The sequence below is a fragment of the Pseudophryne corroboree genome, chromosome 6 (assembly GCF_028390025.1).
Source record: "Pseudophryne corroboree isolate aPseCor3 chromosome 6, aPseCor3.hap2, whole genome shotgun sequence".
NCBI lineage: Eukaryota > Metazoa > Chordata > Amphibia > Anura > Myobatrachidae > Pseudophryne > Pseudophryne corroboree.
Genome location: NC_086449.1, coordinates 203,354,148 through 203,372,129, shown reverse-complemented (window position 1 = coordinate 203,372,129; position 17,982 = coordinate 203,354,148). Strand labels below are relative to the sequence as shown.

The window sequence follows — 17,982 nt, the reverse complement described above, 5'->3', positions numbered from 1 at the left end:
CCGGAGAGGACTTCTGCTCTTGGGAACCTGCCACAGTCGGTGACCTTTTTCCCTTTCCTCTTTCTCTAGAAGCAAGGAAGGAAGACCCACATCCTCTTTTGTATTTATTGGGCCGAAAGGACTGCATCTGATAGTGGTGCATTTTCTTTTGTTGTGCAGGAACAGAAGGTAAAAATTATGACTTACCCGCGGTAGCCGTAGATACCAGGTCAGCGAGGCCGTCACCAAACAAGACACCACCTTTATACGGCAGAGACTCCATAGCCTTCTTAGAGTCAGCATCAGTATTCCATTGATGAATCCACAATGCTCTCCTAGCTGAGACTGCCATAGCATTGGCCCTTGATCCCAAAAGGCCAATGTCCCTCGCAGCTTCCTTAAGGTAGGCTGCAGCATCCCTGATATGACCCAGTGTCAAAAGAATGCTATCCCTATCCAGGGTATCTAACTCAGATAACAAGTTATCTGCCCACTTTTCAATAGCGCTACTCACCCACGCCGAAGCAACGGCAGGTCTGAGTAGCGTACCCGTAGTGACATAAATGGATTTCAATGTATTTTCCTGCTTACGATCCCCAGGTTCCTTTAGGGCTGCCGTGTCAGGAGACGGAAGCGCCACCTTTTTGGACAGCCGTGATAGAGCTTTGTCCACAGTAGGGGGTGACTCCCACTTTTCCCTATCCCCAGAGGGGAACGGATATGCCACCGGAATTATCTTGAGAATCCCAAACTTCTTGTCAGGATTCTCCCAAACCTTTTCAAACAGCGTATTCAGTTCATGAGAGGGAGGAAACTTTACCTCAGGTTTCTTTCCCTTATACATACAGACCCTTGTATCAGGAACAGCAGGGTCCTCCGTGATATGTAACACATCTTTTATCGCCACAATCATGTACTGAATGCTCTTAGCCAGTTTCGGATTTAATCTGGCATCACTATAGTCGACACTGGAGTCAGAGTCCGTGTCGGTATCTTTATCTGCTATCTGGGTAAAAGAACGCTTTTGTGACCCCGAGGGGGTCTGAACTTGTGACAACACATGCTCCACGGATTTATTCAATACCTGGGTCTGAGACTCGGACTTATCCAATCTCTTATTTAATAGAGCCACATTCGCATTCAAAGCACTCAAAACATTTACCCAATCAGGCGTCGGCGGCGACGACAGGGTCACTCCCACAGTCGTGTCTTTCCCTAATCCAGTCTCCTCCTGGGAAGAGCACTCGGCCTCAGACATGCCGACACACGTGTACCGACACCACAAACACACTGGGCATATAGGGGACAGACCCACAGTAAAGTCTGTCAGAGAAACACAGAGGGAGTGTGCCAGCTCGCAACCCAGCGCACAGCGCCTATCCCGGTTCTGAAACTTTTTATATAATGCCTCAGTCCTGTTAGCGCTTTTATATCATAAATCCAGCACCAAATTAACTGTGCCCCCCCCCCCCCCCCGTTTTGCACCCTGCTACTTGATACAGCAGTGTTGAGGAAGGACCAGCGTCTCTGCAGCTCTGTGAAGAGAAAATGGCGCTGATTAGAGCTGTGAGGGCTAAGCCACGCCCCCTTAATGGCGCGCTTCAGCTCAGCTATTTTTTAAATTATTTATACTGGCGGGGGTTCGGATTCCACATAGCCAGTCTCAAAATGAGGATTTTATGCTGCCCAGGGCGCCCCCCCGCGCCCTGCAGTGCCGCTGTGTGTGTGGGAGCATGGCGCGCAGCGCGGCCGCTATGCGTTACCTCAAAGCAGTCACTGAAGTCTTCTGATCTTCTTCTACTCACCAGTCTTCTGACTTCTGGCTCTGTAAGGGGGGTGACGGCGGGCTCCGGGAACGAGCATCTAGGCGTACCAAGCGTTCAGACCTTCAGGAGCTAATGGTGTCCTGTAGCCTAAGAAGCAGAGCCTTGAAACTCAGAGAAGTAGGACTGCTCCTCTCCCCTCAGTCCCACGATGCAGAGAGCCTGTTGCCAGCAGGTCTCCCTGAAAATAATAAACCTAACAAAAGTCTTTTTTCAGAGAAACTCAGGAGAGCTCCTCAGTGTGCATCCAGTCTCACTGGGCACAGATTCTAAACTGGAGTCTGGAGGAGGGGCATAGAGGGAGGAGCCAGTTCACACCCCTTTTAAAGTCTTAAAGTGCCCATGTCTCCTGCGGATCCCGTCTATACCCCATGGTTCTTGAAGTGTCCCCAGCATCCTCTAGGACATAGGAGAAAATGCCTGATAAGTGCCGACATTGTTGCTAATTTGATTGCCCCGGGGGACCCATTACCTGCGGTAAATTACCATGGCTAATTGAATTCCCCCTATCTGTACAAGGTGTTTATGAAACAAATGCATTTTGTTTTTAAACTTGGAAACTGTGTTCAAGATATCTTTATGGTATGCACATATTCCAAAATACGGGGAAAAAAACGAAATACTTCTGGTCCCAAGCATTTTGAATATGGGAGACTAAACCTGTACTTGCAACTAGATATGATCAATCTACAGACTTGGATTTAGGTGAATAGCTCATTGAGTTCTAGTCCTTCATTAAAACCCATGGGACTCTGTTAAATGATCCAAAAAGCTCTGCACTCAAGAAGTCCAATGGATCCACAGATTAAATACACCAAGCTCCATTGGGCTTAATGAAGGACTAGGACTTAATGAGCTATTAACCTAAATGCTCAGTCTGCCATACTCCAAGCAAATTTATTTAGTGCAACAAGACATTTTTGCATACAATAGGTGCAAATTTCTAGCACCAAAAAGATCTGCTGTCACTTTGGCCATTCTACATTGTATTTATAAATTCCACATTCCAGAACCAAGGATGACTTCTTTTGATCTGTGCTGTAGCAGATTTTGAAATAAGGGACTCATTTGGGAAGACTGAAAATTATAGGGGGAACTCTGCGCAGAACACTTAAACACTAATCCAAGTGCTGCCAGATAAGAGAGAGAACCTAACAAAATAATTTTCTTGTTTTTAATTTATCATTAATGTATAATAGAACTCTTGTTTAGAAGAAATGTATTAATGTATACATTTATTTATTTTTAAAAACACAACAAGAAACAATTCTCACCTTAAATTCACATGCAAAACTAATATGCTTGGTGCACAATATCACAGCACTCACCTAGGTCGTCTGTCTGCTGTACCGATACAGATGTGTTGAGCCGGCACGCTTCTCCACTTCTTGGCTGAAACCACCATAGCATCGGCATCCACCAAGCCAAAGCCGTAAAGATGGCTGACTGAAAAGAATAAAAGTCTGACAAATTCTGGTTTGTGGCTCTGTAAATCGCAAACTTTAAAGAAACACAAGGACAGGATTTCACAGGCACTGTTATGAAATAAATGAAGAGTCACATAAGTACAATGGCTGCATGACAGATTGCTTCCTGAAAACATCGGCAATATCCAGTAGCGGGCACCTGTAGCAGCCTGAGGAATGTGCTGAGTTCTAAGTTTTTAGTAACTGAAGCTGAATGAGCTCTATTTGACCTGTTACGCGGCCACACATTGAGCTCTTTGGATGCACTCATGTTTTATCAGCTGAAGCTTGTGTAACATGAACACAGGTTCACAGCTGAGATTTATGCTAAATATCCTCTTTAAAAGAAAACTCTGGATCTAGTTTCAGCCAACTGGGTCACACAAAGCAGTGCAATGAAAATAATGCTGAAATGATGAGACAGGGAGCCAAGCTGTCCATGGGCTGAGCACAGAATGGAATGATATAGTGTGCGCGTAATGACGTCTACACATTGTTTTTGTTTTATTTCTCTGACCTTTGCGTCCAGCTCCATTTGTCCTCCAGTCGGGGGCCCGGAGATGCACAGAACGGGAGGTCTTCACCAGCAGATGCTGTACATCTCTCCAATTAAGCAATGGACTGCACAAGAAAGACAAAATAAGTACCAAACCGGAAGACAGGATTTGGGTACACTGCCACTAATCAATTCAGAAACGTTTTAAAACTAAGGCTTGGAAATAAGGCTTCCATTCAAAGCCAAAGTTACCATGCTCCATAATTTCCCCAGCATAACATAGTAATGACTACCGGCTACTTCACTAATGAGAGAGAATGCCAATATAGCATTTCTGAGCTCTTCTTGTGGTATATTCCTCATCTGCTGTAGTTTGAACAATTGTGAAAAATGTGGATCACTGATCACTATGTCTATTCAATTATCCGTATACAGAGGGGTTTGGTACGTGTGATCGACAGACGGGATGCCAGTGGTCACAATACCGATGCAGGCATCCCGAAGTTTAAAATCCCGACAGATAACTATGCTATCCCTTCTCCACTCAATCTTCCTTCCAGCAACCTAACCCTAATCTCCCCCACTTCGTTCCTAACGCTAACCTCTATGGGTGGCGTCTAAACCTACCCCTACCCATCAAAGGCCCTTACACTAATCAGCCAGTTTTACTTACGGCCGGGATGCCGGCTGTTGGGATTCTGACATCAGTCCCCTTCCCTGTCAGGATTCCGGAGTCGGCATTCTGACTGCCAGGATCCCGACAGCTGGTATCTTAACTGCATCCCGTTCAGGGTACTAACGCAATGCATCCCTTTCCCCTTCAGAACCCATTTCAAGCTTCTCACACTCACTTACAAAGCCCTCACCAACTCCTCTCCCATTTATATCTCTGACCTTTTCTCCCTTTACTCTCCCATCCGTCCTTTTCGTTCTGCTAAAGCACGGCACCTCTCCTGTCTTCTGATTTCCTCCTTCCCTCCCTCCAAGATTTTGCACGTGCTGCTCCTTTTTTCTGGAATTCTCTACCTCTTCCTCTCAGATTCTCCATCCCTCTACAAAACTTCAAACGGGCTCTCAAGACCCACTTCTTCATAAAACCCAGCCATCTCTCATCCTAAACCCTCTATAGCACATGCTCACTTTCTACCTCATCTGTGTCACCTGTCTCTATGCTCCTCCCCTTTAGAATGTAAGCTCTCACGAGCAGGTTCCTCTTCCCTCATGTGCTTTTACTTAACCTATCTTCTTTGCAATACTCCCTTTGATGGCACCAAATCCTTCGGTTTTCTGCCACCCTGATCCTTATTTGAGTGTCATCTGCTGACGCAGCGATATTTATATACCCTCTACTTGTCCTATATTGTATTGAACTGTAATTCACTGTCTTCACGTTTTGCTTATTTGTTTACTCTGTAAATTGGGCGCTGCGGATCCCATGTGGCGCCATATAAATAAATGATAAATAATAATGGCCTACTGGACAATTAAAAACACTTCATGATCCCTAGCTTTGTCTGTTTAAAACAAAAACAAAAAAGTGACTAACATTAACCACAATTTGCACATTGTGAGGGATTCTGTATATCGTATGGCTTTAACATGGTATACCAAAGGACACATGATGCATCACCGAAACAATCCAGAAGCTGACCACTTACTTTGCCTCCAGTGCCAAAGCGATAACACCAGCAACCATAGGAGCAGAGACTGAGGTCCCAGTGTGGTCTTCTGTACACTTCTGTCTAAGATCCGTAGTGACCTACAAATTACAGATTGTTCCATTTCACAGTGGTGCAGCAGGTAAAAAGCTACATTGAATAAATGGATGCATATACTGGGCAAAGTTCATTTTAACCTGCTTTAAATATAATAGGTGGAACAGCAACAGAACTCAATGAAGATGCAAAACTTTCACTTAAAGGAGGATATGTATTAGACCTTCTAGAGGGCGAGTTGTCCATAGCAATGTTTATCAAGTACAGTCTATAAAATGTTAGCTAGAAGCTAATTAGTTGCTATGTGCACCTATGCCACCAGCAGATGGATACATCTCCCCTTTTATAATTGAACTGGCGCAGAGAATATCTTGCCAGTTATCTTAGGGAGGTGGGGGATGTGTAGGTTAGGTTTAGGCTGCGGGAAGGGAGGGGGGAGGTTAGGTTTAGGCACCACTGGGGAGGGTTAGGGGGTGAGGTGTAGCATGGTTACAAGCAATTCTAAACGGCAGATGAACACCGGCATTTCAGCCCTAACCCCATTCTGTGGACTGAACAAATATTAATTCACTATAAGCTTTGCGCCTCACACCTATAGCTGGGTACACACGGAGCAATTTGTCAATCACTCACAAAAATACATATCGGGGAGTGGGTATGTCTGACGTGCGGGTGCCCGTGGTCACCAGCGACGTCATCAGGTTTGATGAGCTGCACATCAAACCTGACTATATAGCTAGCAACAAAATGTCACACTTCACTCCAGTGTGTACCCAGGTTAAGCGAGTTACTGTGTGGCCTTTTGATTTGTTTTTTTGGGATTGGAAAAATCCATGTTGCAGGTATTAATGCAGTTATTGTTAAATGGTCCCTAATTAGCTGTTTTATAAAACAGGGATCCCTAAAATGGTGTATATTGAGCCCAATGTTTAATAAGACATATCCATAAGATCAATAAAATTACAGAAAGTCTATTAAACTTTAGGTGTGGGAGTTTCAGAATCAAAAATAAAAATTCCAGTTGGATAACATGAGCATGTCAGGATCCCCGAGGAAGTGGGCCTGGCTTCTTGAAACATGTAGGGTTAACTGGGGTCACTTTCAGACAAGAGCAAAACTTCTGCTGTAACTGACAGTTTCAAGAATTTTGGGATTTTTTTTGGATCAAATCCTCACGTCTAGTCATTATTCTTAGAAATCAAGGGCGTAGCTACCATACTGTAGGTGCAGGGATTGCAGCTGCTATGGGGCCCAGAGCTAAGAAGGGCCCACCTTCCCTGTCAGCTACATGTGTTCTATACAAGCGCGTAGCTAGCACAGGTGCAGGGATGCAGCTGCTATGGGGGCAAGAGCTGAGAGGGGCCAAGCTGAGAGGGGCCAACACAGTTACATGTGTTATATACAAGGGTGTAGCTATCATAGCTGCAGGGATTGCAGCTGCTATGGGGTACAGAGCTGAGAGGGGCCTATCTTCCCTGTCACAGTTACATGTGTTATATACAAGGGTGTAGCTATCATAGCTGCAGGGATTGCAGCTGCTATGGGGTACAGAGCTGAGAGGGGCCTATCTTCCCTGTCAGTTACATCTGTTATATACAAGGGCATGGCAATGTACAAGGGCAATAGCTATCATAGGAGCAGGGAGTGCAGCCGAGAAGAGCCCACCTTCCCTGTCACAGTTACATGCGTTACATACAAGGGCGTAGCTACCATAGGTGCAGGGAGTGCAGCTGCTATGGGGCTCAGAGCTGAGAGGGGCCCATCTTCCCTGTCAAGTTACATGTGTTATATACAGTGGTGCAAGTGGGCGGGTACGGGTGGGTACGGCGTACCCGTAAGAATTTAGCCGTGGGTACGCCGTACCACACCGACGGGCCGCCGCTCCTCTTCCCTCCCTCCCTCCCTCTGCTGGCTCCACGCCACACCCGCCGTCCCCGCCGCTGATGTGAGGGGAGGAGAGCGCAGCCTGCGCCTCTCCTTCCCCTCAGTCTCCGGCGGGTGTCATAGTTTAATTCAGCGCCGATCCGTGAGCCAATCAGAGTTCGCACCGCGAGCTCTGATTGGCTCACGGATCGGCGCTGAATTAAACTGCGAGACACCCGCCGGAGACTGAGGGGAAGGAGAGGCGCAGGCTGCGCTCTGCTTCCCTCACATGACAGACAGGACAGCAGCGGCCAGCGGCAGCGGTGAGCAGGGAAGGGGGGGGCATGTTATACCTGGCACTGGGGAATATCTGGCACTGGGGGGGGGGGGCATTTCTATCTGGCACTGGGGGATATCTGGCACTGGGGGGGCATTTCTATCTGGCACTGGGGGATATCTGGCACTGGGGGCATATCTGGCACAGGGGGGCATATATACCTGGTACTGGGGGATATCTGGCACAGGGGGGGCATGTATACCTGGCACTGGGGGATATCTGGCACTGGGGGGGCATGTATACCTGGCGGTGGGGGATATCTGGCACTGGGGGCATATATACCTGGCACTGGGGGATATCTGGCACAGGGGGGGCATGTATACCTGGCACTGGGGGATATCTGGCACTGGGGGGATATCTGGCACTGTAGGGGCATTTCTGTATTTGGCACGGGGGGCAATGTATATCTGACACAGTGGGGGCATTTGTGTATTTGGCACTGTGGGGCAATGTGTATCTGGCACTGTGGGGGCATTTCTGTATCTGGCACTGTGGGGCAATGTGTATCTGGCACTGTGAGGCAATGTGTATCTGGCACTGTGGGGCAATGTATATCTGGCACTGTGGGGCAACGTGAATCTGGCACTGTGGGGCAACGTGGTTCTGGCACTATTGGGGGTCATACGTGTATCTGCCCCTCCCCCCATATGTGTATCAAGCCCCCATTTTCATTGGCCACGCCCCATGTGGCATTTGGCCACACCCATTTTTTTGCACGCGCGCACACAGTACCCGTAAGACATTTTTTCTACTTGCACCACTGGTTATATACAAGGGCGTAGCTAGCACAGGTGCAGGGATACAGCCAGGCTCGGCTCTACCATTAGGCAGCTTTAGGCGGCTGCCTAAGGGCACCACTGAATTCATCTACCAAAATACTGAAGGATGTGTCTGTGTGCAGGTTAGTAATGAACTTACAGATGGGTGGTTGAAACACAATAAGGAGTATACAAATATATGTATATGTGCGTATATATTTATGTATACGCACATAGAATTAAAGGGACAACTGGCATCCTGAATGTTAGTATGACGGAGAGGGTTAGGGTTTGGCTGCACGGAGGGACGGTTTGGGTAAGGTTAATTAAGTTAATTTAAAATGTCGGAATTATGGTGATCGGGATTCTGCTGTCGGTATTCTGACCGGTGGCATCCCGTATCCAGCCCTAATTAAATAACCACACCAGACCCCAAATACAGTATTATACAGTATATAAAGAATAGACGGCACTCAAGGACTTTTACACTGAAAGTATATTTTGAACAAAGTCACTAAATTTTGTGACTTGTTTACTTATATTTTATCACTTGAAAAGTCCTTGAGTGTTGTCCCTTTTCTCTGTATATGTATAATGATGCAATTCACCCCAGCCCACCTAGTGGCCACCTGCATCGTACCTCCGGGAGGTGGAGGAGGGGTTTGCTGGTTAGGGGGCGCTAGGCAGAAGACTTGCCTAGGGTGCAGAGAGTCCTTGCACCGGGCTTGGATGCAGCTGCTATGGGGCCCAGAGCTGAGAGGGGTCACCTTCCCTGTTACATTTGTTATATACAAGTATGCAGCTACCATATGTGCAGGGAGTGCAGCTGCTATGGGGCCAATCTTCCCTGTCAAATTTACATATGTTATACACATTTTTCCACCATTGCTAGATGCATAGGTGCCTTTACAAACTTCTACCTTGTGCTCCTGGACCTGCTCATTATAATGTGGTAAAATGAACTTGAGGGCATTATAATGTTACTTAACATGAAGTGGGGCCCTGTATTGTGGCACAATATGAATAATAGGACTATAGGTGTAATATGAATGGAGGCACTGTAATGAGACATAATATGAACTGTGGACACTATGGGGGGAATTCAAACATTTTAAAAGTCGGTTTGGTGTCTTTTTTACTGTCTATTAGATTGAAAAGTCAGTTGGGTGTCTGTTATTTTCCAAACAACTGAGTATCCCCCTATATGTCATAATATGAATTGGGGGTACTGTGTTGCATAATGTGTATTGGCAGCCCTACAATGTGACATCATGTGAACTAGGGCACTACTATGGGGCATAACATTAACTAAGGCACTACTATGGTTCAGAAAATGACCTTAGGCCCGTTGCTTAATACTTATCTGTCTGAGGAAGTAGTCAGTGAGCGATTAAAAAAAAATTAAGTCTAAAATATCCTGGTCCAGATGGACTTTATCCTAGGGTTCTGATGGAGCTAAACGCTAAAATAGCAAGGCCACTGTATCTGATTTTCACTGATTCACTTACATCAGGCATGGTACCAAAGGAATGGCGTATAGCAGAGGTAGTCCCAATATTTAAAAAGGGCAGTAAACTCCATCCTGGTAACTAGAGACCGGTTAGTCTGACATCAATAGAGTGGAAACTTTTGGAAGGTATACTAAGGGATAGCATACAGGAGTACTTGGAGAACTCCCATACTAAGAACCAGCATGGTTTTGTGAGAAATAGGTCATGTCAAACTAATTTGATTATAGTCTATGAGAAAATAAGCGACAATCTTGACCAGGGTAACGCAGTAGATGTGGTCTATCTGGATTTTGCATAACCTTTCAACACAGTGCCTAACAGGAGGCCGATTTTCAAATTAAGGGAGCTTGGTATAGGATACACTATTTGTACATGGGCGAGTAATTGGCTTGATAACAGGGAACAGCGAGTGGTGGTTAATGAGATGTTTTCCACCTGGGCTAAAGTAATCAGTGAAAACCGCAGGGTTCTGTGCTGGGGCCACTATTGTTTAACATTCATAAATGATCTAGGACAGTGGTTCCCAACCACGGTCCTCAAGTACCCCCAACAGTTCATATTTTCCAGGCCTCCTCACATGATTGCAAGTGAAATGATAGGATCTTAATTACCTACCGGTAAATCCTTTTCTCGTAGTCCGTAGAAGATTCTGGGGTTCCATTTAGTACCATGGGGTATATACGGGTCCACTAGGACCCATGGGCAATTCAAGAATTTGATAATGTGGGCTGGCTCCTCCCACTATGCCCCTCCCACCAGACGGTCTAGGAAACTGTGCCCGAGTAGACAGACATATTTTGAGAGAAGGATATAAAAGGAGAGTGGCGACATTCCGAACCAGCACACACAAACCAGAGGAAAGCTATGCTAACCCAACTTTAAACAGGAACAGCAACAGCTAAACCAAGAATACTGTGCAGGAAGAACGAAGTACCGGCCAGGCGCCCAGTATCCTCTACGGACTACGAAAAAAGGATTTACTGGTAGGTGATTAAAATCCTATTTTCTCTTACGTTCTAGAGGATAATGGGTTTCCATTTAGTAAAATGGGGATGTACCAAAGCTCCCAAACTGGGTGGGAGAGTGCTGTGGTTTCTGCAGAACTGATTGGCCTCTGAGGACCTTCAGTTTGGCCAAAGTATCAAACTTAGCAAACGTGTTCGAACCTGACCAAGTAGAGCTGTAAAGCCGAGACACCCCGGGTAACCGCCAAGGAAGAACCCCCGGCCTAGTAGAGAGGGCCTGTACAGATCTTGGAACCGGCAAGCCTGCCATGGAGCCTGATCCAGCGTGCAATTGTCTGCTTTGAAGCAGGACACCCAATTTTATTAGATTATAGGGAACGAGCAGAGTCAGATTTTCTGTGACAAGCTGTTCTTTTCACATACACCTTCAAAGCCCTCACAACATCCAAAGACTTTGAAGTAGCAGAGGTGTCGGTGATAACCGGAACCACAATAGGTTGGTTGATGTGAAGCGCTGACACTACTTTAGGAAGAAATTGCTGACGAGTTCAGAGTTCAGCTCTGTCCTCATGGAAAATTAAATTGGGACTCTTGTGAGACAAAGCTCCCAGCTCCGACACACGTTTTGCTGAAGCCAAGGCCAACAGTGTGACGGTCTTCCATGTAAGATATTTTATGTCCACCTCCTGTAACGGTTCAAACCAGTCCGATTGGAGGAACTGTAGCACCAAATTGAGATCCCAAGGTGCCGTGAGAGGCACAAAGGGAGGTTGGGTGTGAGGAATACCTTTCATGAACGTCTGGACCTCAGGGAGAGAAGCCAATTGTTTTTTTTAAAGAAAATGGAAAAGGCAGAAATCTGGACTTTTATGGAGACCAGACGTAGACCCACATCCACACCCGACTGCAGAAAAAGCAGGAAACGTCCCAGATGAAATTCCACTGCAGAATATTTTCTGCTCTCACACCAAGACGTATTTAGTCCAAATACGGTGGTAATGTTTAGACGTTACCCCCTTCCTGGCTTGGATCATAGTCGGGATAACTTTGTTAGGGATCCCTCTTCTGGCCAGAATCAGCCGTTCAACCTCCAGCCATCAAACGTAGCCACGGAAAGTCCTGACAGATGAACGGGCCCTGTTGCAGAAGATCCTCGCGAAGAGGTAGAGGCCACGGATCTTCGAGGAGCATCTCCAGAAGGTCAGCGTACCAGACCCTTCTTAGCCAGTTCGGAACAATGAGTATTGTTTGAATCTTTTCCCTTTTTATTCTTTTTAGAATTCTTGGGATCAGAGGAAGTGGAGGAAACACGTACACCAACTGATAGACCCATGGAGTCATCAGAGCGTCTACTACCACTTACTGTGGGTCTCTCGACCTGGAACAATACCGCTTGAGCTTCTTGTTGAGACGAAAGGCCATCATGTCAATTTGTGGATATCCCCACTGACGTGTCTAGCACCTGAACACTTCCAGGTTAAGGCCCCACTACCCCGATGCAGGTAGTGTCTGCTGAGGAAGTCTGCTTCCCAGTTGTCTACTCCCGGAATGAAGACCGCTGACAACACCACAGCGTTTTTTCCGCCCAGAGGAGAATTCTTGACACCTCTGACATCGCTGCATTGCTTTTCGTTCCACCCAGTCTGTTTATGTACGTCACTGTCGTCACATTGTCCGACTGGACCTGAATGGCATGATCGTGAAGATATGAGGCCTGCAGAAGAGCGTTGTATATGGCCCTGAGTTCCAGAATGTTGATTGGAAGGATGACTTCCTGACTTGACCATCTTCCTTGAAACTGCACCCCCTGAGTGACTGCTCCTCAACCTCTGAGGCTTGCGTCCCTGGTTAACAGGATCCAGTCCTGAATTCTGAACCTCCGACCCTCTACGAGGTGAGAAATCTGTAGCCACCACAGAAGGGAGATCCTGGCTTTTGGCGACAGACGGATCCTCCGGTGCTTGTGAAGATGTGATCTGGACCATTTGTCCAACAGATCGAGCTGGAAGGGTCTTGCGTGAAACCTTCCGTATTGAACCGCCTCGTAAGAGGCTACCATTTTCCCCAGAAGGCGAATGCAGAGATGCACTGATATCCGGGTTGGCTTCAGGACATCCCGAACCATCGACTGTATGACCAATGCCTTTTCGGAAGGAACACTTTCTGCAACACCATGTCCAGTATCATTCCCAGGAATGGGAGCCTCCGTGTTGGCTCTAGGTGAGATTTCGGAAGGTTCAGAATCAACCCGTGATCCTGGAGAAGTTTTGTTGAGAGGCCAATGCTGTCCAACAACCTCTCCCTGGATGGCGCCTTTCTCAGAAGATCGTCCAGGTACGGAATTATGTTCACTTCCTGCTTGCAGAGTATAAACAACACCTCTGCCATCATCGTGGAGAGACCAAATGGCAGGGCTTGGAACTGGTAGTGACAGTCCTGCAGTGTAAACCGTAGATAAGCCTGATGAGACGGCCAGATCAGGATGTGAAGGTACGCATCCTTGATATCCACAGACACTAGTTATTCCCCTTCCTCCAGACCAGAGATCACTGCTCTCAGAGACCCCATCTTGAACTTGAACACTCTTAAGAGCGGGTTCAAGGACTTGAGGTTAAGAATCGGTTATACCGAACCGACCGGTTTCAGTACTACAAACAAGTTGGACTAGTACCCCTTGTTGTGCAGATGAGGTGGAACTGGAACAATGACTTGAGTCTGTACCAGTTTTGGATGGCATGCTGAAGTTATACTTGTCTCTCGTGAAGCTGGTAAGCCTGATTTGAAGAATCTGTGAGGTGGGAGCTTTTGGAACTACAGTCTGTAGCCCTGGGAAAATAAGATCTATGACCCAGGGATCCCGGCACGAACTTGACCAAATGTGACTGAAGAATTTTAGTCGGGCTCCCACCTGACAGTCCTCCAGGCGTAGCGGCCCACCGTCATGCTGAAGGCTTTGAGGAAGCAGAGTCTGAGCTCTGTCCCTGGGCATCTGCGGTTGCTGGTTTGTGTGGTTTACCTCTTGCGCCTCTGGAGGCCGTAGAAGCACCTCTGGATTTGCCCTTAAACTTGGCCATCCGAAAGGACTGTAAATTTGAAGCTGAATAAGCTTTCCTGGCTGGGGGAACTGCGGAAGGAAGATACGTAGACTTACCCGCAGTAGCTTTGGAGATCCATTTGTCCAGTTAGTCTCCAAACAATGCCTCTCCTGTGAATGGTAGGCCTTCCACGCCTTTCCTGGAGTCCGCATCAGCAGTCCACTGGCGTAGCCACAAGCCCCAACGTGCTGCCACTGCCATAGCGGTGGTGAGTGCATTAAGCAAACCAATCTCTTTTATGGCTTCCACCATAAAGTTTGCAGAGTCCTGAATATGCTGCTGGAGTAAAACATCCCTCCAAGACAAGTAATCTAACCACTCAATTAGGTTACCTGACCATCTAGCTATGGCTTTTGTGATCCACGCACATGCAATAGTGGGTCTCTGGGCCACCCCAGCGGCTGTGTGCAATGATTTCAGTGTAGTCTCAATTTTACGATCAGCCGTGTCTTTTAGGGACATATATATTAGTAGATGCTCAATTAGCTTAGTGATATCATTCAGGTGCTCGCAGATACAGCGCTAGGGACCCCAAATATACAGAGATGCCTTGATGCGGCTTTGGGGCGTAACCACACATTTGTGCAAATATGTGTAACGAAGATCTCTAAATTCTATTATGTGGGATTTATATCTGGTTACTGTTATCATTCAGGGTGCTGTGGGAAACCAAATGCCTTTTTTTCTTGCTCAGAAATCCCCCTCCCTTTCGAGCACCTGAATGATATCACTAAGCTAATTGAGCATCTACCAATATATATGTCTGTTGTGAGTGGCAGAGAGGTTCCTGCATTAGGAGGAGGTGCAGGCCCTGACATGTCACATGGAGCATTATGGGGTTGCTCCAAGGTAGGAAGCTCTTAGCTTAGACATATTGTAGTAAGGAGCCATTATCATGTGGCTCCTTACTGGTTAATATTAGACCCAGATTGGGGTAATGGAGGTGTGAGGTGTGGTGCCTCTGGACTGGCTAAGCTGGATGGCTTTAGTGTGGCATACCTTTACATTCTATTAACACTTTTCACTTATTCATTTTTTAACATTATTTCTCTATTTTATTTACATTTCATATTTGTATCACCCTCTCTATAGCTTCGGCTTCCTAAATACTAATTTATTAACACTATAGTATTTTCACTGGTATGCTACGCTGGGCTTTCTGGCTTATGCTGGTGTTTTGGGGTGCCACACCCTGCACCTAGATATAGCGCTAGGGACCCCAAATATACAGAGATGCCTTGATGCGGCTTTGGGGCTTAACCACATATTTGCGCAATTATGTGTAACGAAGATCTCTGAATTCTATTATTATGTGGGATTTATATCTGGTTACTGTTATCATTCAGGGTGCTGGGGGAAACCAAATGCCTTTGTGTCTTTTAGGGAGGCTGCACCAGGGACAGGCAATACAAATTTTCTTGACAGCCTAGAGACTGATGCGTCCACTATCGGTGGATTTTCCCATTTTTTCCTATCCTCCAGAGGAAAAATAAAAGATGAGAGCAAATTTTTAGGGATTAAAAAATTTCTTATCAGGATTAACCCACGGTTCTTCAAACAGGGTATTAAATTCCTTTGACGCAGGAAAAGTGTCTGAGGACCTCTTTTTTACATTAAAATGAGATTCCTCACACTCCGACACCTTATCAGGAATTTTCAGAACATCTCTGATAGCCTCTATAAGAGCCTCTATTCCCTGTGACAGAGTAGCATCACCCACCTCCAAATCCACCTCACCCTCCTCCATGTCTGACCCGTCAGAGTCAGACTGCAGGATATGGGCCAGAGATCGCTTTACGGACAAATGGGAGGGGATTGAAACGCTGGTTTGGGGATTGAGTCTCTATTCATAAACTCATCCAGTCTGTCTTAAGTATTGCGTCTCTTTCGCATTGCGGGATAATTTCGTAGACATATTTGAGATCATTCCCTAAATGGAATTAACCCACTCCGGTTCAGCCCCGCTGTTCTGGGAAGGTGCACTGCCCCGAGTACCCAGTAGTGAGCCCCCTGGTGAAGAGGAAAACTCTGCTGTACAAGAAATACACTCTTTGCCTGACATAATGTAAATGTGACAGCGCACACACACACACACACACACACACACACACACACACACACACACACACGAAAAGGTTACGCACAATTAACCCACAAAGAGCCCTTCAGGGAGAGACAGTTATTTGGAACCAGCCCACACCGCACCCTTATCGCCAATGCCAAGCTTAGCTGTGTTGCAGACTAAGTAACCTGATAGGGGACTTAGTACACTAATAATCGTTCCTCCCCTGCTATGACCCCCTGGTACCGCTGCCGTAATCTGGAGTCTCTTCGGAGGAGCTGCGCATCCCTACCAGTCAGCGTCTGTGTCCACTGCAGAGAGAAACTGGGGCTGGTGAGCTGCTGGATCTGCTCATAGTGAAGGTCCCGCCACTTCAATGGCACACGGTCTTCCCGGTTTTTTTTTATACTGGCTGAGGTAATCTGTTGCTTAAAATGGAGAGAAACCCTTTTTAAGGCTGTTTTTGCCAGTGTGGCTACTGTGTACAGAGTACCGAGATGCATTCCGCCCCCGTTAGAAGACGTGCTTCTCCGTACCCTCATACCGCCATAATGGCCGGCGACCCGCATAGAGGGAGGAGCCAGCCCACACTATCAAATTCTTGAAGTGCCCATGGCTCCTATTGGACCCATCTATACCCCACAGTACTAAATGGAACCCCAGTATCCTCTAGGAAGTAAGAGAAAATTTGCTCCACCTGAGGGTCTTTTAAAATGTGTCAGTGAGTAATGAATACAACTGTTCAACTGCTAGATGACCTGGAAAACATGAACTGTTGGGGGTAATTGAGGACCTAGGTTGGGAACCACTGATCTAGGAGAAGGACTACAAAGCAGTGTGTCAATTTTTGCAGAGGATACTAAAATATGAAGGGTAATTAAGTCAGATGTGGATGTAGAGTCTCTTCAGAGCGATTTACTTAAACTAGAAGTTTGGGCAACGAAATGGAGTATGAGTTTTAATGTGGAAAAACTTAAAGTTATGTACTTTGAGACTAAGAATAAACATGCAAATTACCAATGAAATGGGGAAAATATAGAGGAAATGGTATTAGAAAAGGATTTGGGGGGTGTTCACGGATAGTAGATTTAGCAGCAGTACACAATGCCAAAGTGCAGCAACAAAGGCAAATAAGCAGTGCCAGATTAAGGTCCATATGGGCCTGGAGCTGAACTTTATGAAGGGCCTATTGTGCTGCTGCAGACATGTGATTAGCGATGTGGAGGTGTGACCAGTACTGTGTGGGTGTTGCATAGGGGTGGCTAGTTTAATGGGGGGCATAGATAGGGGGGAGGGATTGTGAAACCTTCCATATCGTCCGCCCCACCTTGAACTTCAAGCTCTGGTCCCGTTGTGATAAGCTTTGATCCCCTTACTAGGGTCTCATGCTCCTGTAATTTCCCAATGTCTCATTAGAGCATCACTTTATATTAAATAGCCATCTTCAAATACAGTACGGATAGTGTAATGGTTAGCATTACTGTCTCACAGCACTGAGGTCATGGGTTTGATTCCCACCATGGCTCTACCTGTGTGGAGTTTGTATATTCTCCCTGTACTTGCGTGTGTTTCCTCCGGGTACTCCGGTTTCCTCCCCCAATCCAAAAATATACTGGTAGGTCAATTGGATCCCAACAAAAATAAATCTCAGTATGAATGTGTGTGCGTGTACATGTGGTAGGGAATATAGATTGTAAGCTCCACTGGGGCAGGGACCAATGTGAATGGCCAAATATACTCTGTAAAGTGCTGCGGTATGTGTGTGCGCTATATAAATAACTGGTAATAAATAAATAATATATATTTTCTCTAACGTCCTTGAGGATGCTGGGACTCCGTAAGGACCATGGGGAATAGACGGGCTCCGCAGGAGATAGGGCACTTTAAGAAAGCTTTGGACTCTGGGTGTGCA

The 17,982-nt window shown here is 46.4% G+C and overlaps 1 protein-coding gene across 3 annotated transcripts in view; it reads right to left on the bottom strand.

The window, feature by feature from the left end:
- The window catches only part of PCSK6 (proprotein convertase subtilisin/kexin type 6), a 353,524-nt gene that overhangs the window by 99,076 nt on the left and 236,466 nt on the right, over nt 1–17,982 (bottom strand). For 2 of the 3 annotated variants that reach the window (XM_063925653.1, XM_063925654.1), the window contains exons 9-11: nt 5,423–5,523; nt 3,786–3,889; nt 3,131–3,248 (exon numbers count right to left, since the gene is read on the bottom strand). In XM_063925653.1, the coding sequence (XP_063781723.1) occupies nt 3,131–3,248; nt 3,786–3,889; nt 5,423–5,523 (323 nt within the window). The remainder of the gene's footprint in view (nt 1–3,130; nt 3,249–3,785; nt 3,890–5,422; nt 5,524–17,982) is intronic. The other variant, XM_063925655.1, reaches the window with a different exon arrangement.